The following is a 20,446-nucleotide window of genomic DNA, read 5'->3' as shown; positions in this document are numbered from 1 at the left end:
TACCGCTAAATATAGTAGTATACTACTCCTACTACTAAATGTAGTAGTATACTACTCCTATTACTAAATGTAGTAGTATACTACTCCTATTACTAATAAATCATATAGTATTATACTAGTAGTACACTACATTTAACTGTACAAATAGTTGCCATATATCTGTACTTTACTTTGTTTGATGTAACAAAGTTGATGTACTTTTACTCCACTGCATTTCCTCTAGCGCTCTTTGTTACTCGTGACTACCAAATAAAATCAGACGAAGAAGAGTTGGTGTTATTATTATTATTATGGTCTGTATTTATAAAGCCTGCTGTAAACATGCTATAGTAAACATAGATTATAAACAGAGATTATAGCGATTGTTACTTTCACACTCTTTTAAGACGTTTTCAAACTCGCTGCCAGTTTCTCTCAAAATCGACGTTGTTAAAAACGAGGACACGACACACCTCAAACAAATCAAACCTCTCCTCCTCCAGGAATGAAGCAAAACCTGTCAACTCTTCCTCTTTATTCTCATCTCAAACTCTACGACATTTAATCAAACTGAGCAGACGACGAGAGACGAACAGAGACGAGAGATGGCTCAGCGAGGAAATCAGCTGGAGAGAAACAGATTCTGCTGCTCGATCTGTTTGGATCTTCTGAAGAAACCAGTGACTCTGAGATGTGGACACAACTTCTGTATGAACTGTATTAAAGACCACTGGGACAAAGAGGACGTGAGGATGATCTACAGCTGTCCTCTGTGTAGAGAGACCTTCAAACGGAGGCCTAACCGGAAGAAAAACACCTTATTAGCAGATTTAGTGGAGGAGCTGAAGAAGACTGAAGTCCACGCCGCCTCCGCTCGTAACTACTTTACTGGAGCTCTTCACAACCAGGTCTCAGCAGAGAGGACGCAGAGGCAGAGAGAGCTGGAGATGATTCTAGAAGAAATCCAGCAGAGAGTCAACAGCATCAACGTAGATGGGATAATGCTGGATACGAAGGTGAATGCCGCCAATCTCTCGGCTGACAAAGCTGTGACCGACATTGACGGGATCTTCACTGAGATGATGAATCTCCTGCAGAAAAGACACTCTGAGTTGATGCAGCAGATCAGATTCCAGCAGGAAACTGAAGTGAGTCAAATCAGAACTGTCCAGGGGAAGATGCAGCAGGAGATCACTGAGCTGAAGAAGAGAGAAGCTGAACTGAAGCAGCTTCTGAACTCAGAGGATCACACCCAGTTTCTCCTCAACTACCGCTCACTGTCAGCACTCAGTCCATCTACACACTCGTCCACCATCAACGTCCAACCTCAGAGACACTTTGAGGACGTGACGGCAGCTGTGGCAAAGGTCAGAGGTCAACTACAGGACCTTCTGACTGAGACCTTCAAAGACTTACTGCCAGAACCAGAACCAAAGACCAGAGCTGAGTTCCTCAGATATTCACAGGAACTCACACTGGATCCAAACACAGTAAACGAAGCGCTGTTATTATCTGGGGGAAACAGAAAAGTAAAATACTCTTTAGATCAGTCTTATCCTGATCACACAGACAGATTCACTGATTATCATCAGGTCCTGAGTAAAGAGAGTCTGACTGGACGTTGTTACTGGGAGGTTGAGAGGAGCAGAGAAGGAGTTGGTGTAGCAGTGACGTACAAGAACATCAGCAGATCAGGAGACTCACGAGAATGTCGATTTGGATTCAATGACAAATCTTGGGTTTTAGATTGTTACATTCCCTATTGTGAGTTTTATCACGAAGGTATCGAGACTAGAGTCTCAGGTGGTTTTTCCTCCATAGTAGGAGTTTACCTGGACCACAGAGCAGGTCTTCTGTCCTTCTACAGCGTCTCTGACACCATGACTCTGATCCACAGAGTCCAGACCAGGTTCACTCAGCCTCTCTATGCTGGAGTCAGGATTAAATATTATGATGAATCAGCAGAGTTCTGTAAAGTCAAGTAAGTCTTGAGTTATTTAAAGAGTCAGTGAGTTAAACTCTGGTCTCATTGCTGTGATCACCTGTCAATCAAACACTGAGGGCGAGTCCTTTGTGTCTTGATCATTGTTATTGGCTATATTTTCTTTCTTGAAACTTGTGTGACTTCAGCTATGAGGATTTATTGGGTGTATTTTCTTGTTTTGGGGTTCCACCTGCACATATCTCCATCATGGCTTTGTGTTTTCTTGTGTTTTAAATAAAGGATTAAAGAAAACCTTCATGGTTTTTATGCTCTTTCTTTGTCCCAGAGCTTCTCCGTGGTCCACGTCGACATAATCCAAGCCTCCACGACAAACACTACGACAGTTTTAATCATTTATTTCATGCTCATTTTCTTTCCTCTGAAATCTGAATTATTAGTAACATGAGGCTCTGGTGACACCAAGTGGCTGAAAGAAGAAACTGCATGAAAGCTCACTCACTCACGTAGAGTACTTTGACGTGACTTCCATGGTTAAAAAAAGCAATTAAATAAACAAAATATAACAAATAAATACAAATCAATTCATAATCACCTCTCTGTGTCGAGCTTTAAATGAGCTTTTATTGTGAAATCAAAACCGGTGTTTCCGGTGTCCTTTTAAAACCCTCCTTCGACGTTTATGTTCTTCGTATAAACTCGTTTTTTTGGTCAGATTATCTCGTTTTTTCAGTCCCCAGATGAAGCGCGTGTCAGTCTGACATGAAAACGTAACGAACACGAAGAAAATCTGTCGTCGAGGTTCTGATTTTGTCTTTGTTTAAGTCGGGCTATGGCCGCTAGCTAGCTAGCTAACGCTTCCGGTTGTTCTTTTCAACGTAGAATCCTCAGCGTAAACCGCAGTCTTACAAAGTCGACATGTACTCTGTTTGTAGTTAGCGTAACCATATTATTACATGCGTTTTTATTTGATTTGCGTGTGTTTGCCTGCGGTTGTTGTTTGTTTTTCTTTATTCTTCCATATTTGTTTATAAGTGACGCATTGGTTTATCTTTTATTTTGAAGTGCACCACTTCCACTTCCGCTTCCGCGTCGGCACAGCGCTGCAGTTTGACGCCGTTGTTTTGAAAACAGGACCGAGCAGAAGCATCGGCGGCGGCGGCAGTAGCGGCGGCACTGCGGGGTTTTAGCGCCGCGACCTCCGTCACCAAAACCATTTTGTTGTCGCTGAAGTCGTTTTTTTTTAAATGAATTTCGAATTCAAAACATTCTCCTCATCACGGAAAAACAACCCCCTCCTCCTCCTTCTCCTCCTCCTGTGATGCAGACGTTTAACCGGTGAATGACAGCGTCGCTCTCCCGCTGGGAGGACAGCTGCTGCGGGGCTCGGTGCTGGGCAGAGGGCGGAGGAGGATGCCCTTGACTCGGGAGAGGAGGAGGAGGAGGAGTTAAGGAGGTGAAGCGGACCTCCTCCACCACCTCCACCTTCCTCCCTCACATTGCCAGTGGAGGTGACATTGTGGCTGCAGCGGGGATGCTGCAGAAAACCCCCCCAACTTCATTTCGTCCCCGGCGGCCAAGCAGCAGCAGCAGCAGCAGCCCCGGCCCCGGAGCTCTCTGTGCCGGTCAGGCTGCGTCCAGGGCCCGGTGTCTATCTCCGGATTACATGTGTGAGATAAACAGAGGCTGCGCTGCAGATAAGCCCTGAGTCTTTGCTTATCTTATTTTTTCTATTTTGCCTTTTTTTAGAGGATGGGGGCCTCTTTAGGTCACAGGGGCTATTAATAACACATGGACTGGACTAGCACAGCTCCACGGACTGTACACGGGTGAGTTTCAGGATCAACCGGCTCTCACTATTTTTTATTAGATTAATAAATAAAATTGAATGACAACTCGCGTTTGTCTCACCGTTAAGACTTACCGTTTGGAAAATCGCGACAAGCAGACGAAAAGATGAACGTGTGGACCGACTGATCTACCGATCACACTTCTGTGCCGGCCCTGGACTTTGGCGCCACCTGCTGTTAACGTTAAGGTTTCCCTTACTGAACCCTCGCAAAGAGCGGCGACATTGACCGAAAAATAATGGCGGACTGCGACGAAGATGACCCGTCCACGTCCCTTCGGAAAGACGACGGGGTTTCCAGCGAGCTCGAGGATCCCGCCGCGAACATCAAGTCTACGAGTTTGCCCGCGCTAAACGACGCCGAGCCGCACAAGGAAACCTTGCTCCTAGCTAGCTCGGCGCAGATGTCCATAACGGCGGAGGAGAGCGCGGAATTCATCCAGCTACCGGCGAAAGCCGAGTCCTTCGACGCGGAGTCCCCGACGAGAACCGGCTGCCCGCCCAAGTCGGGCAAGTCGGCGCTGAACAGGCCGAGCTCGTACATGGAGAACACGGAGATCCGCAGGAGCAAAACCGCGGTGCGGAGAAAACCCCCCGGCTTCTTTGCCTCCAGGTTAGCGCAGATCCGTCTGCCCTGCAGGAAGTACCTGGGCCTCATCTTACAGGACTCGCGCTGCTTCCTGTTCTGCATGTGCTACCTGACGTTCATCCAGTCGCTCATGGTGTCGGGCTACCTCAGCAGCGTCATCACCACCATCGAGAAGCGCTACAGCCTCCGGAGCTCCGAGTCGGGCCTGCTCGTCAGCTGCTTCGACATCGGGAGCCTCGTCGTGGTCGTCTTCATCAGCTACTTCGGTGGGAGGGGCCAGAGGCCTCGCTGGCTGGCGGTGGGCGGCGTCTTCATCGCCGTGGGCGCCGCCCTCTTCTCCTTGCCCCACTTCATCTCGCCGCCCTACCAGATCCAGGAAGTCAACTCGTCCTCGGGCAACGAGGGCCTGTGCATGAACAGCAACGCCAGCGGCCGGGACCGCGTCGACATCGCTTCCTGTCCCCGCGACCAGGAGGGCAACGAGCACAACCTCTATGTGGCGCTGTTCATCGTCGCCCAGATCTTGGTAGGCATGGGGTCCACGCCCATCTACACGCTGGGGCCCACCTACCTGGACGACAACGTCAAGAAGGAGAACGCCTCGCTGTATCTCGGTAAGAGTTCCCGACTTATTGTAATCTTCGTAGAGTCACTTCCTGCTCCTATTAGCGGGTCGACCAGTTATCGACCTGGCCGATTATTGGGCGCCAATATTAGGCATTTCCATTATGGCGGACATTTCCGACCGAGGTTTCGCGACCTGTTCGGAACAAGGTTCTTTCTGCGTTGAGTTCACGAGTTCTCCCTCGTGTGTACGTGGGTTTTCTCCGGGTTCTCCGGTTTCCACCCAAAGTCATAAAGATTTGGGGATTAGGCAAATTGGACACCCTATATTGGACTGCCCCAATATTGGTCAACCACAAGTTCATATCTAGCAAGGTGCTAGCATGACATGGCTGAAGGAGTTGAGTAAAATATCTAAATGCGATTGTTCGGACATATTGCGACTGCGGTTTGATTCGCGACCTATATATTTTAAGTCAAACTTCAGTTAAATATCGTCGTATATGTTCAAAACAACATGGCGGCACATTTACTGCGAAACTTTAAACACTTTAAACGTTTTACACATTTACGAATCTGATGTTAAAAGATTAAAAATGAATTGTGGGTAATTACTTTAGTCGTCAATTCACCCTAGTAATAAGAATAAAGCAATTCAAGTTGTTTTATAAATTAAATCATTGTATACTTTTAATATATTGCGCTTATTGGTCGTAACTCTACATATATACTTTTTATAATCCATGCCGAGGCCTTTCTAATCAATTTCGTTTGGAGTTGTTTGGTCTGTAAAATGTCAGATGTCTTGTTTTTGTCCACAAAAAAACCAGAAAATGATTTTCCTTTGTTTTATGGAGCAAAAGAAACCAGACAATATTCACATTTAAGAAGCTGGAGAGTCAGAGAAACTTGTTTTGATATATTCTCACACACACACACACACAATCACATGCCTCCTCAGAAGTTCTCGGCCCAGCAGCCTCAAACAAGGTAAAGCCTAATTAAAGCTGTGTTATTATGAAAGAGCATAAAGGAAAGGGCTTATGTACATTCCTGAGGGGGGGGGGGGGGTCAGAACTAAAGTAACAAAGTCGTTAAGTCTATAAATGATTCTAATAAATAAATTATGTTTAAAAAAAATGCAGATTTCTACCTGAACTATTCCATACTATATATGTGTGCTAAATCCTGTAACTAAAGGGCTAATATCAAGTTATAACAAGTTATTTTTTCTCTTTGTTTTGTTATCTATTGATTAATTTTTGCATGTTGTGAACGTTTCCGTGAACTAGCCTTATCGTGATTCCAATTTTAAGCTCGCAGTCAGAGAAAGAAAGAAACCCCGTTTATAAACGCATGAGAGCTAATGTAAAGAATGCAGGGTTCACGGTCAGTTGTGCTACGAGGGGCAGCGAACAAGATGTGTTCAAAAGCGCGCGTTTCCATCAAAAACCTTCTATGAGAAAAGACTGCAGGTGTTGAGGGTTTTTCTGTCGCCCAATCGTCTGACTGTCGTGGGTTTAGCTCCACCCGTACCATACCATTATCCTGGTATGGAACGGTTGGGGCCGGTTCTTTTTGGAACAATTCCTAATAGTCTGAATAATTGCTTTAAAAAGTCTTTTTAGGTGTTAATTTAAGTCTGCGGTTGTTCTTTTATTGACCATGGAATGTTCACAAAGGGCTTCTTATGCTACTGAGCCCACTTAGGTTATTGTGTTAGCGGCAGAACATGAGACGGAGATGGACAGAGTCGATGTCTTCAGTAAACCTGAAGGTTCTGCTGGAATGTCGTCCGTATTGGTTTAGCTCGCCGCGTCTGCGTCTGCATCGATGCCTTAATCGAGTTACGATGGAGGGCGCGCAGAGGCGAGCGGGTTATTTACTGGCACGGGACGGCGTTTGAACGCAAACGCAGATCGATCCGCGTCATTTGACTCTCACGCTCCATCTTCACTTCTCGGTTTACATTTTAAAAGGCATCGGCTCACGTCCACAGCGTATCAGCGTGTCGAGCATTGGAAAAAAGGAACTGGTTAGAAAAAGGTGTCTGACCTTTAACCACATGGAAACAGAACTTTCCCCCATACGAAACCCCCCCAAAACAAGTCGATGTAGTACCTATGCCAGACCTGTATGTGGCACTGTAACATTGCCTGCCATAGAAACACACAAAAATTGAGAATAAGAGCAGAAGACAGGGCTATGACATCGTCATTTTCCCCAAAGTAGTGCATTGTTTGTCTATACAAAAAGGTGTGGATGAAGTTTTGGGATTAATTAACTCTGGAACCCCCCCCAAAAAACTAGCTTTTTAGGGGTTCACAAAACTTTGAAGAGTCCACTTCTAGTTTTTGAGTTTAAGAGAAAATAAAGACTAGTGTTTCCACTTTTTATACAAAATTCTGATGTGTGTTGAGTGAGTAAAGACCCTGGTCACCCTGGTTGTCCACAGTTTGGGTGCAGCGCACTTGCTTTTTCGTCTCGAGCCAACAATTCTGGTTCCTTTCGGCCCTGATTTGCATTAACCTACATATGAGCCGGGAGCCAAAGGCGGGAGCAGACATCCATTAGAATAATTCAGCACAATATTGCTTTGTAAGGCCAATAAGAGATGCTCTGTTTGGCTCTGAAACACGGCGGCAGCAGCAGCGGCGGCGGCAGCAACAGCAGCAGCAGCGCTGCAGAAACTTTAATGAGCCAGCACAGCGATGCAGTGGTGTCGTCACTGCTTCTGCTAACTCTGCTGCTCAGGACGACATGAGGAAGTGTCGTTCTGTGGATGAATGAATGAATGAATTGAAATAATAGAACCCCCACGATTTAAAGTTTAACCCCCGTTTCATAGCTTAGCAAAGTCAAACAAACACTGAAGGTTCTTCTTCAAATGTAAGGATTTCCTCAAAAGTTCTCTCGGCGTTTGTGTCCTCATTCCCGTCTCATTTGTGGCCGACGATCGAAACATTCCTGTTCCTTTAAAACCTTTTGCTTAAACCTACTGTTACATCAACACCCGACTCCGCGTACGATAACCGTTTTTTCTAGAAGCAATGTCATCCGACAGAGTTTTTCTCCAATTGAGGATTGGGTTCCTTACTCAGGCCCTGGACCTGGCTGGCCAACTACAAACGGGAAGTCTTGCTAAGAAAATCTTTTAGTTCCTGCTGGAAATAAGGTCTTTGCAGCAGTACGTTAGGGAACACCCGGCACAAGACCATCCAGACTCTGGAACGACCTACCGAGTTCTACCAGAACGACCTACCGAGTTCTACCAGAACTAACCACGAGTTCTACCAGAACGACCTACCGAGTTCTACCAGAACGACCTTTTCAGTTCTACCAGAACGACCTACCGAGTTCTACCAGAACGACCTACCGAGTTCTACCAGAACTAACCACGAGTTCTACCAGAACGACCTACCTAGTTCTACCAGAACGACCTTTTCAGTTCTACCAGAACGACCTACCGAGTTCTACCAGAACGACCTACCGAGTTCTACCAGAACTAACCACGAGTTCTACCAGAACGACCTACCGAGTTCTATCAGAACGACCTTTTCATTTCTACCAGAACGTCCTACCGAGTTCTACCAGAACGACCTTCTCAGTTCTACCAGAACGACCTACCGAGTTCTACCAGAATGACCTTCTCAGTTCTACCAGAACGACCTACCGAGTTCTGGAGGTCTCGGCTCGGGTCTTCTCGGATCTTCTGTCCTAGCACTTACCTTACCCCTCCCTCCCCCTATCTCCTCGGCACTCTGACCCTCGATCAGTCCACTGTTCCGATCTAGTTCATTCCCAGAATACTTCTATCTAGCTTATTCCTCTTTTGTAAGTCGCTTTGGATAAAAGCATTAAATATAAATGTAAGAATGCTAAAATTCTTCCCATAAATCCTTCTAAATGTCAAACGCTGGAACCTTTTTAAAAGAAGCGAAGTTTGCGTTGCTTAAAAATACATAATCGCTCCGTGGAACTGTGGAATGTTATCCATGCAGACAGAGTAGCAGACAGTGCTTGGTCAGCAGGTTGCCATGACACCACAGCTATACCATAACACTCCACTGTAACCCCCCCCCCCCCCACACACACACACACACACACACACACTGCTGTTTGTCCCTTTCACAGTGGTTTAACTCCTGCTGTCCACTCCGGTTTTGTCGTCGTTAACCTCCGCTAATCAAAGATCTAACAAAACGTCCAGTGAGACGTCGGGAAAAGTCAGACTCTGATTTATGGCGTTTAATTTACGACAAATCGCTCGCAGTCATCAGTTCTCGTCGAACACGTCCACGTCTTAAACCTCTGAAATGTGATTAGCGGTGTTTCTGCGACTCTGGCACAGCTCTGATTTACTGCTGCCATTCGTCTCTTTTTTATTGTAGACGGGCGTTTTTCTTTTTTACGGCCGCGTTGTTGTGGTGTCGGTCGCCGGCGCTCAGAGCGACGCTGCAGGTGCAGCTTCTGGCTCGTGATGCATTGACACCTGAGAGGCTCTGTGTTGTCGTTGTGTGGGCGATGGTGATGCAACAGCCCGGCTACTTTATAGAGCTGAGAATCACTGCAAAAAAATGTGCCTCTCACTCTTTTTTACCATATATATACAAACATAAAATGATGTCATGAAAGCAGACCATACAAATCCGTTGCAGAGATCTATAAATCCACCAAGACCAAATGACTGCCAAATAGTGAGCTGTTCTATAAATACACGGACAGACTGACATCCAATCATGAGCTATACCATACACCAGCAGATGAGTGCCAAATAATGAGCTAATGAGCTATTCTATATATCCACAGACAGACTGTTAAATAATGAGCTATTCTATATATCAACAGACAGACTGACTGCCAAATAATGACCTGTTCTCCATGTCCACCAAGAAACTGACTACCAAATAATGAGCTGCTAACTATATCCACCAGCAGACTGTTATTCTATACATCCACGGACATACTGACTGCCAAATAATGAGCTATTCTATACATCTACCAACATACTGACTGCCAAATAATGACCTGTTCTCTATGTCCACCAAGAAACTGACTACCAAATAATGAGATATTCTTTAAATGCAGCGATAGGACGGACTGCCAAATAATGAGCTGCTATCTATATCCACCAGCAGACTGTTATTCTATACATCCACGGACATACTGACTGCCAAATAATGAGCTATTCTATAAATCCAGCATCAGACTGACTGCCAAATGATGAACTGTTCTCTATGTCCACTAAAAGACTGCTTGCAAAATAATGAACCAATACAGATCCAAACACATCAGTTTTCTTCATCATGTTACGTAACGCGACATTCCACCGGCAGCAGGTTTTTCCCCAGTTTTTTCCTGTTTTTTCCGCGGAGATAAGGGATTATCCTTGATGCCACACGGTCCCTCAATCCCGTTCCCTTTGCTCCATCATCCCGAGCTCTGGCTTCCACAGTCGGATGATGACGTAATGGTTGAGAGGAGAGTTGTGATGAAGCATCTGTGAGGATCATCAGCCGATGAGTAACTGCTCACCCTCCGACGGCTGCTGCTGATGTTAGATTTTCAAAGTCAGTTTTGAGTGAAATCGTGATCATTTAGCGTCTTTTGGTTTTCGTTTTGGCCACAAAATGACTCAAAATAAGGTAGAAGTGACATTTATTATTCCTTGTTGGCCGTAGACACAGCGCAAGCGTTTTTGTGCTTTTATTTTGAAAAGTACGACCGCTGTAGATCTGGGACTGGACCACGGTGCCTGGCTCTGACGGGGTTTTTAAGTCACGCCATCAGTGGATTTTTGTGTCAGCCTTTAACTCCGGCCAAGGAATTTAAGATTTTAATTCCCTCTAATTGGAGAAATATTTTTCTCAGCGTGACACCGGCCTCTGCTGCTGCTGCTGCTGAAGCTGCTGCTGCTGCTGAAACTGCTGCTGAAACTGCTGCTGAAGCTGCTGTTGCACGGTCATATGATGTGCACACGTGACCACACACACACAAACACACACAGGGCCTTTTGTAACACACACTTAATGCGAGATTAGCTTTGATTTGAAGCGTTGCACAAGGGTTAAAGTTGTACAAAATGTCATCGAGTTCAGACGAGTGTTTAACTTTGACACAGAAGTCGAGAAACTAGTTTTTTTACCCCTTTATTTGCTAACAAGATGCAACGTCTTGTTTTATTTTTAAATGCATGTCTCGCCTCAGTAGCAGAAATGGATTATTCCGGGATTAAATCAATTCGTCTCTGTGTTTTTTCCTCAGCCATCATGTATGTGATGGGAGCGCTGGGCCCAGCTGCAGGTTACCTGCTGGGAGGAGTCCTCATCGGCTTCTACGTTGACCCCAAGACTGTTGTCAACATTGACCAGAGCGACCCACGCTTCATCGGCAACTGGTAACAACAGTCTTTGTGTTTGCTGTGATAGAAATGTCATTTATGAACTGTGTTGAGTCTCATTGTCAGGGCAAATGGATCATTTCCTGATTTTCAAAAATTCATTAAAAATATTTCTTAAGAGATATGCAAATATTTTATATTATAGACTGTTATGGTGCTAAATTTCAAGTGATTCCGAGATACTTTTTGTTTTTGAGAAGAAAGTCGGTTCACTGTCGAAGTGCATCAGGGCAAATTGATCATTTCCAGAATTTCAAAAATTCATTAAAATGATTCCTTAAGAGATATGGGAATATTTTCAACGGATCTTTGTTCGGGGCGACTCTGTGTAAAATGGGCGACTATTACTGTGTAAAATGTCAAGTCATTCCGAGATACTTTTTGTTTTTTTTAAAAAAGTCAGCTTTGTCAGTGCATCAGGGCAAATTGATCATTTCCTGATTTTCAAAAAATTCATTAAAAAAAATTCTTAAGAGATATGCAAATATTTTCAACTGATTTTTGTTCAGGGTGATGCCGACTATTATGACGGTAAATTTCAAGTCATTCCGAGATACTTTTTGTTTTTTTGAAAAAAGTCAGCTCACTGTCAAAGTGCAACAGGGCAAATGGATAATTTCCTGATTTTCAAAAAAAATTAAAAATATTCCTTAATAGATATTGAATATTTTCAATGGATCCTTGTTCAGGGCGATGCTGACTATTATGATGGTAAATTTCAAGTCATTCCGAGATACTTTTTGTTTTCGAGACTAAAGTCAGCTCACTGTCAAAGTGCATCAGAGCAAATGGATCATCAACAGGGAATTTAAAAAAATAAATATTGAATAGCCACCAACAATAAAGACAAATCAAGAATCGAGCAAAAACCTGCGCTTATCTGTAAATCTGTAGCCTTGTGTGTGAGACACAGTCATTTGTCTATTTTTGATGCCATCATCTCACCGATGACTCACCGTCAGCCACGGCTTCCTCCATGAATCATGAGCGATGACGGCAGGAAGAGGACGGACGAGCGTGCAACTGATTCACATGATGACTCTCTGATCACTGATTGACTTTATTCCAGGTGGAGCGGCTTCCTGCTGTGCGCGGTGGCCATGCTGCTCGTCATCTTCCCCATGTTCGCCTTCCCCAAGAAGCTGCCGCCGCGACACAAGAAGAAGAAGAGGAGGAAAAAGCTGAGCCTGGACGACCTGTCGAGCGACGACGACGTCCACAAGGAGAAGAGCAACAACAAGAGCCAGGCCGTCACCTCCTCCATGGGCTTCGGCAAGGACATTAAAGGTACCTGGAGACGTGGGAATAAACGCTATAAATACAGTACGAACAACAACAAAAAACAGAAAATTACACCAGAAAATATACAGAAATAACTAAAAGTGATCAATTTATAAGCAATAAAATTAAAAGAGTGTTGCATTTTCTGAACGAATTAGATTTTTCCCTGGCCAAATTATAAGATTAGCAGGAAAGCTAACTCTCCCAGTGTCTCAATATCATGGGGAAATAAATTAATCTGGATTTGTTTCCTTCTGATAGAGCTCCCAAAAAAATATTCAATAATGTCTTTATTTTCGACAAAGCACAGCTGGAAAATGAAAAAAACTAAAAAATCCAGGGAAAATTATGTCATAATTTAAGAAAAACAGTCAAAATTTCAATGGGTCCTTGAAATCCTTGAAAGTTTCCAAGCCCTTGAAAGTTTCTCCCCAAGGGCCCCCTATATCAGCAGAAGGAAGCATGTCTATTAAGGGCAATTTTCCAAATTCAAGGCCCTTGAAAGTCTTTGAAAATCACCCTTAATAGACATGTCTCCCGCCAGTGACGTGCCCTTCAGGGTTCCCACAGGTCCTTGAAGTCCTTGAAAGTTTTTAAATTTTTTCGCCAACATTCAAGGACCTTCATTTTTTTCAAATTCGGGGCCCTTGGATTGTTTCCCCAAAATTCAAGGACCTTGATTTTTTTTTCCAAATTCAAGGCCCTTGAATTTTTTTTTCCAAATATAAGTATAAATATAAAGTAAAAATATAAACACATTGCATGTCTTGAGTTTATTTGTCTCACGTCACAAACAACCGCTGGATCCAAAAATTCTAAAAACATTTTTGATTAATTTTACTTAATAGACATGTCCTCCGCCACTTCAGGGTTCCCACAGGTCCTTGAAATCCTTGAAAGTTTTGGAATTTGAATTTTTTTTTTCAAGATAAGAAAAGAATAAGAGTTTACATTTTTGTATTATTAAGCGCTAAATTATCACGTGACAGTCAGGGGTTTGTACGTTTGTATTATAAAATTGGTTTTGATGTGTATAAATAATGGTGTCATCAGCGTATACACAGATTATTTGGAGCAGTTTGATGGGAGATCTTTGAGAATGTGGTAAAAAACGAAGCTTCTTCTTACGCGTCCTCTTTGTCTTTAGAAATACTAAACTCTTCTCTCTGTCCACCTCTTCATTCATTCATTCATTCATTCATTCATTCATTCATTCAGACCTTCCCAAAGCAGCAGTGAGGATCCTCAGCAACGTCACCTTCCTCTTCGTCAGTTTGTCGTACACGGCAGAAAGCGCCATCGTCACCGCCTTCATCACCTTCATCCCCAAATTCATCGAGTCGCAGTTTGGGATCCCGGCCTCTAGCGCCAGCATCTACACCGGTGAGTGGGACCAGCACGACACGTTCAAGGCCCTTGAAAGGGGTTTAGAAATTGCCCTAAATAGACATGGGTCATTGAAAGTGCTTGAATGTTTACGTTTATTAGTGAGGTTCATGTCTCCTGCCAGCTTCAGGGTTCCCGCAAGTCCTTGAAATCCTTGAAAGATTTTGAATTTGATTAGAAAAGGCCCTTGATTCTTTTCCCCCAAATTCAAGGCCCTTGATTATTTTTCCCAAATTCAAGGACCTTGATATTTTTTTTCCAAAATTCAAGGATCTTGATTTTTTCCTAATTCAAGTACTGTGCATTTTTTTCCTAATTCAGGGACCGTGATTTTTTTCCAAATTCAAGGACCTTGATTTTTTTTCCAAATTCAAGGAACTTGATATTTTTTTCCAAAATTCAAGGACCTAGATTTTTTCAAAATTCAAGGTCCTTGATTTTTTCCCCCAAATTCAAGGACCTTGATTTTTTTCCAAATTCAAGGACCTTGAATTTTTTCCCCTAAAATTCAAGGACCTTGATTTTTTCCCCTAAAATTCAAGGACCTTGAATTTTTTTTTCAAATTCTAGGACATTGATTATTTTCCCCAAATTCAAGGACCTTGATTTTTCCCCAAATTCAAGGACCTTGATTTTTCCCCAAAGTCAAGGCCCTTGAATATAAATTCTTGCATGTCTTGAGTTTATTCGTCTCACATTACAAACAAACGCTGGATCCAAAGATCCTATAAACATTTTTGCTATTCGACAGTCCTCTCTGTTCCTGTGTTTCCTGAAGGCACCATGACAGAGGAATGTCCTCCACTGTCCCTCATGATTCCACGTCCCTCCTAACTGTGTTCTTCCTCTCCAGGTGTGATCATCGTTCCCAGCGCCGGCGTCGGAATCGTCCTCGGCGGCTACATCATCAAGAAGCTGAAGCTGGGAGCTCGTGAGTCGGCCAAACTGGCCATGATCTGCAGCGGCGTCTCTCTGCTCTGCTTCTCCACTCTCTTCATCGTGGGCTGCGAGAGCATCAACCTCGGAGGAATCAACATCCCCTACACCACGGGGTGAGGCGCTGCGACACAGGGAGGGGGCGGTAGTGAGTCGCTGTCGTCAGGAAACGGAAGTCAAAAGTTTCGAGCCTGCTTTTAAAGAATAAATAACGATTCAGTGTGTAAGAAATAGTGACATCTAGTGGTGAGATTGCAGATCATAACAAACAAAGGATTCTTGAAGTTACTTTCAGGTAATATTTTCCGTTTCTGCCAATAAATCCTCTCTAAATGCTTCACATTGGATAGTTTTCATGTCTAGAAACACAGTGGATGGTTACACTCACTCTCCCACACCAAAGTCCATAGAGTAAACCAGTGATTTTAACATCACAGCACACAGGAGTTCACAGGAGTTGTTGATCCACTGCTGCCTCCATCACTAACTTACAATGACTGATTTTGTAAAATGAGGCTTTAAAAAACCTTTATTCAGATTGACCACAGTGACACAAAGTGACCACAAGAGGGCAGCAGTAGACTAACAGCTCCTGTGTCCCTTGTGAGCTAAAATCACTGATTTTCCCTTTGGGCTTTGGTGCAGGGAGAGTGAGTGGTTTACAAACTTCAGTTTCCTCAGTCTAATCAGTGAATTCAAGGGCCTTGAATTTCCGGGAAAAATCAAGGTCCTTGAATTTGGAAAAAAAAAATCAAAGGCCTTGATTTTAGAAAACAATTCAAGGGCCTTGAATTTGAGAAAACAATCAAGGGCCTTGAATTTTGAAAAAATAATCCATGGGCCTTGAATTATGAAAAAAATAATCCATGGGCCTTGAATTGTGAAAAAAAATCAAGCTCCTTGAATTTGAAAAAAAAAAATCAAAGGCCTTGATTCTAGAAAACAATTCAAGGGCCTTGAATTTGGGTAAAAAAATTCAAGGTCCGCAGGAGACTTTTCTTTTTCAAATTCACAAACTTTCAAGGATTTCAACGACTTGCGAGAACCCTGGATCTGGCAGGAGACATTTAGCTCACTAATAAACTTAAAAACTACACTTTATGTATAAATGAAACATCTGTTCTCCTGTTTCTTCTCCGCAGACCGACTCTGACCATGACCCAGAGGAACCTGACCGGTGGCTGCAACGTGAACTGCGGCTGTAAAATCCACGAGTACGCTCCGGTGTGCGGCTCGGACGGCATCACGTACTTTAACCCCTGCCTGGCCGGCTGCAGCAGCGTGGCCAACGACAGCTCGGGGGTAAGAGACGACGACGAGGACGACGACGCCGGAGCTGCTTTTGTTACCACAAATCCCACAAATGTGAGGCTAAGACCCCGCCCTCTTTTCTCCCCAGAGCCGTAACTACTCAGACTGCGCCTGCGTCCAGAGTCGTCAGGTCATCACGCCGTCGTCGGGCGGACAGGGCGGGAACCAGCTGCAGCTCGTCATCGTCAAAACCTACCTGAACGAGAACGGCTACGCCGTGGCGGGGAAGTGCAACCGCACCTGCGGCACCCTCATCCCCTTCCTCATCTTCCTCTTCATCGTCACGCTCATCACGGCGTGCGCTCAGCCGTCCGCCATCATCGTCACCCTCAGGTACGAAACCCCCCCGCCCCCACGCCTGGTGTCATTCACAACATTATGATGTTTAGAGCTGAGTGTGAACGCTGATGTGTTGCAGGTCTGTGGCGGAGCAGGAGCGGCCGTTTGCTCTGGGGATGCAGTTCGTTCTCCTCAGGACGCTCGGTGAGTCAAATGTGTTCGTTAAAACTTTAAAAAGCAGACAAACGCCTCTGATTCGTGGTGATGTCTGGAAGAGAAGATGCAGTGAAAAGTGTTTTATTATTGAGGTTAATGAGGTCTGCTGTCATAGATGCACCCTTCAGGGTTACCGCAGGTCATTGAAATACTTGAAAGTTTGTGAATTTGAAAAAGAAAAGTCTCCCACGGACCTTGATTTTTTTTTTTCAAGGTCCTTGAATTTTTGGAAAACTATTTTTTTTTTAAATTCAAGGACATTTATTTTATTTTATTTCAAATTCAAGGCCCTTGAATTTTTTTCCAAATTCAAAAGATTCAAGGACCTTGAATTGTTTTCCAAATTCCAAATTGTTTTCCAAATTCAAGGCCCTTGGTTTTTTTTTTTCAAATTCAAGGTCCTTGATTTTTTTCCAAATTCAAGGCCCTTGATTTGTCTTTCCTCATTCAAGGCCCTTGAATTGTTTTCCAAATTCAAAATCCTCTTTTTTTCCCAAATTCAAAAGATTCAAGGACCTTGAATTGTTTTCCAAATTCCAAATTGTTCAAGGTCCTTGATTTTTTTTCCAAATTCAAGGCCCTTGGTTTTTTTTTCCCTAATTAAAGGTCCTTGATTTTTTTCCAAATTCAAGGCCCTTGGTTTTTTTCCAAATTCAAGGCCCTTTAATTTTTTTCCATATTCAAGGCCCTCTGTTTTTTTTTTCCAGATTCAAGGACCTTGATTTTGTTTTCAAAATTGAATTTTTTCAGAAATTCAAGGCCCTTGAACATAAATACTCGCAGGTGGGAGTTTATTCGTCTCACATCCCAAATAAACAAACGCTGAACCCCTACCCCCCCCCCCCCCCCAATTTTTTTTTAGGTTTTAGGGGTGTGCCAAAAACTTTGCGATTCCTCAAACCGTAGCGTTTCCATGACGACTGAGCGGGAAAAGACACTCCTACCATCATGTTTACCAGAGTCCAGGCACCGTTTACCTGTTAGCTACGTTAGTTAGAGTAGATCGTCCTTTGCACACATGTAGACCGAAGCAGAAATCACGATCAATCAAATCGTTTTGAATCAAATCGTAGCCCCAAAAATCCGAATGGAATCTTCTGTTTTCCCTTTCACACTTCCTCATCTGTTCTCTCCCCTCTTGTCTCCTCCTTTCCTTTCCTTTCCTCCCTCTTTCCTTCCTTCAGCCTACATCCCGACGCCGATTTACTTTGGCGCGGTCATCGACACCACGTGCATGCTGTGGCAGCAGGACTGCGGCGTGCACGGCTCCTGCTGGGAGTACGACGTCACCTCGCTGCGCTTCGTCTACTTCGGCCTCGCCGCCAGCCTCAAGTTCTTCGGCTTCCTCTTCATCTTCCTCACCTGGTACTCCCTCAAGTACAAGGAGGAGCGGGTGGAGCGCTGGCTCAAGCGCCACCTGTCGCCCGTCGACACGGTGGGCAGCCTGGTCTGCCACCCGGGCGGCCACAAGGGTCACGCCCGCACGCGCTCCTGCCCCGTCAACATCCCGCGGAGCGACCCCAGCGCTCTGCTGGCTAACGGCGCGCCGCGCGCCGGCCCCCTCAACCGCGGCGTCAGCACCCAGAGTTGCCCCGGCAACGAGATCAAGGGGTTGACTCCTCCCCCTCCGGCTGCACCGTCACCTGCAGCCACGCCCGCCCCCACGCCCGCCCGATCTCTGGAACGTGTGTCGGTCCGAGTCTGAGTCTTTTTTAGGCCGTGGGGGTTAGCGATGATGCGGAAATCCAATCCAGTGGATTTTAGCATGCGTCAAAGGCGCCGCCCATCACAGGGAAGTACGGCTCTCATCTCCAAACTCATGTTGGCTGGTCAGAAACCATGAACTGGAGTTCCTGACTTATCCTGAACTTCTTGAACTGGAGTTCCTGACTTATCCTGAACTTCTAAAACCGGAGTTCCTGACTTATCCTGAACTTCTAGAACCAGAGTTCCTGACTTATACTGAACCTCCAGATCAGTTGTTCCAGGACCACAGTTCCTGACTTACCCTAAACTTCTACAACTGGAGTTTCTGACTTATCCTGAACTTCTAGATCCGGAGTTCCTGACTTATCCTGAACTTCTACAACTGGAGTTCCTGACTTATCCTGAACTTCTCGATCCGTTGTTCCAGGACCTATAGTTCCTGACTTATCCGGAACTTCTAGAACCGGAGTTCCTGACTTATCCTGAACTTCTAAAACTGGAGTTCTTGACCTATCCTAAACTTCTACAACTGGAGTTCCTGACTTATCCTGAACTTCTAAAACTGGAGTTCCTGACATATCCTAAACCTCTGGAACTGGAGCTCCTGACTTATCCTGAACTTCTACAACTGGAGTTCCAGAACTGGAGTTCCTGGCTTATCCTGAACCTCCAGATCCGTTGTTCCAGGACCAGAGTTCCTGACTTACCCTGACCCTCTGGATCTGTTGTTGAACGATGAAAGCTTGAACTAACCTGCAGACCTCGTCTCTGCTGCCGGACTCGACGAATCTCCTCGAACGGTGAAAACATTTAAAGCGGCAGCCAGGTCTTTGTCTTTGTCTTTGTCGTTCTTCATCGCTCCACCGTCACCACCTCACCTTCCATCTCCACAGTGTAAAATCATATGTGCCACGAAGGCACCACTCCACCAAGGTTCTGGTTCCTGAACCAGATTTTGAACCCGGCCGACGCCTTCACACCAAACCCAGAGGGGTTAACTTCCTGAGACCTTGCTGCCACCGTCGATGGTGGTGTGAACGTGGACTGGTTTCACTGAGACAGGAAGTAGAACCTGGTCTCTGAGCGTCCTCTCAGAACCTGAGCAGGTGACTCCACCTCCTCCACCTCCTTCACACCTGAGTTCTGCTGCTTCTTCTCCATCTGTTTTTTTTTATTCCTTCAATATCGTGCGAGTGATTTCTGTTTTACGAACTCTTCATATCAACGACAAAAAAGGAAAAAAAAGAGAAGAAGAAAAACACCCGTGGAAATGTGACACACTGCGATCGAGCGAAGTGTGAAGAACTGGAGACCGATGGCATGGTGCTATGTAAACAAAAGAAGTACGAAAACAATGTTTAGCATCTGTTTGTTTTTGTTGTTTTTTAGGGTTATTGACATGTAGAATTAACACTGGAAGTCGGATTGTTCCACACAATCACAACCCCCTCCACCGCCTCACCCTGATAAGTGGTTTAACCTGAAAAGACCAAAACCACCCAGCTGGATCGCTCACTGAGGTCCGGGATCCTGGAACAATAATAATAATAATAAGAAGAAGAAGCCGTGTTTGCTGAAGTTACCGTTAGCGCTAGCGTCATGAAAAGTATACGTTGTGGAACGTCGGCATTGCAGCGCTTTTTCATCGGGAATGCCCGCGTCGCGGAACGCCCGCATCGCGGAACGCCTGCCTTTTAAGAAAAATCTGCGGCGTGGAAACGTCTACGTTAGCGCTGCACCGTTGAGTTTATTCGCGATTATCGTTTATCGTCAACTATTTTGGAGTGCTAGGCACGTATGGCGCGTTTCCCGGACAACCGACCGTATAAATTTTACGCGTGTGACCTCATGTTTACGTGCCGCGGCACCGGAGTCCAGGTACCGTTTACCAATTAGCTCCTTTAGCGCCGTTAGCGTTAGCCTACAATTGAACTGGAGCGGTCTGTTTATTAAAGGAAAAAAAGCAGCGCTAACAATTAGCCAGCGTACCTGTGAACTGCGTATGTA

The 20,446-nt window shown here is 44.8% G+C and overlaps 2 protein-coding genes across 2 annotated transcripts in view; both read left to right on the top strand.

The window, feature by feature from the left end:
- The window catches only part of LOC310942586 (tripartite motif-containing protein 16-like), a gene marked incomplete at its 3' end in the record, with an annotated part of 323,438 nt that extends 320,327 nt beyond the window's left edge, over positions 1–3,111 (top strand). The window contains exons 5-6 of the mRNA XM_083907997.1: positions 1,092–1,950; positions 2,987–3,111. Coding sequence (XP_083764123.1) covers positions 1,092–1,950; positions 2,987–3,111 — 984 coding nt within the window. The remainder of the gene's footprint in view (positions 1–1,091; positions 1,951–2,986) is intronic.
- An 898-nt stretch (positions 3,112–4,009) lies between these two features.
- Positions 4,010–18,437, top strand: slco5a1a (solute carrier organic anion transporter family member 5A1a; the record flags this gene model as incomplete). Its single annotated transcript, XM_083907555.1, has 9 exons — positions 4,010–4,973; positions 11,188–11,320; positions 12,393–12,610; positions 13,823–13,987; positions 14,844–15,042; positions 16,069–16,228; positions 16,326–16,570; positions 16,656–16,720; positions 17,917–18,437. 9 exons carry the CDS (start codon positions 4,010–4,012, stop codon positions 18,435–18,437), a joined length of 2,670 nt encoding a protein of 889 aa, XP_083763681.1.
- Positions 18,438–20,446: the final 2,009 nt, after the last annotated feature.

The sequence above is a fragment of the Microchirus variegatus genome (assembly GCF_963457635.1).
Source record: "Microchirus variegatus genome assembly, chromosome: 21".
NCBI lineage: Eukaryota > Metazoa > Chordata > Actinopteri > Pleuronectiformes > Soleidae > Microchirus > Microchirus variegatus.
The sequence above is the reverse complement of the archived record's forward strand: the minus strand, read 5'-3'. Positions and strand labels throughout refer to the sequence as shown.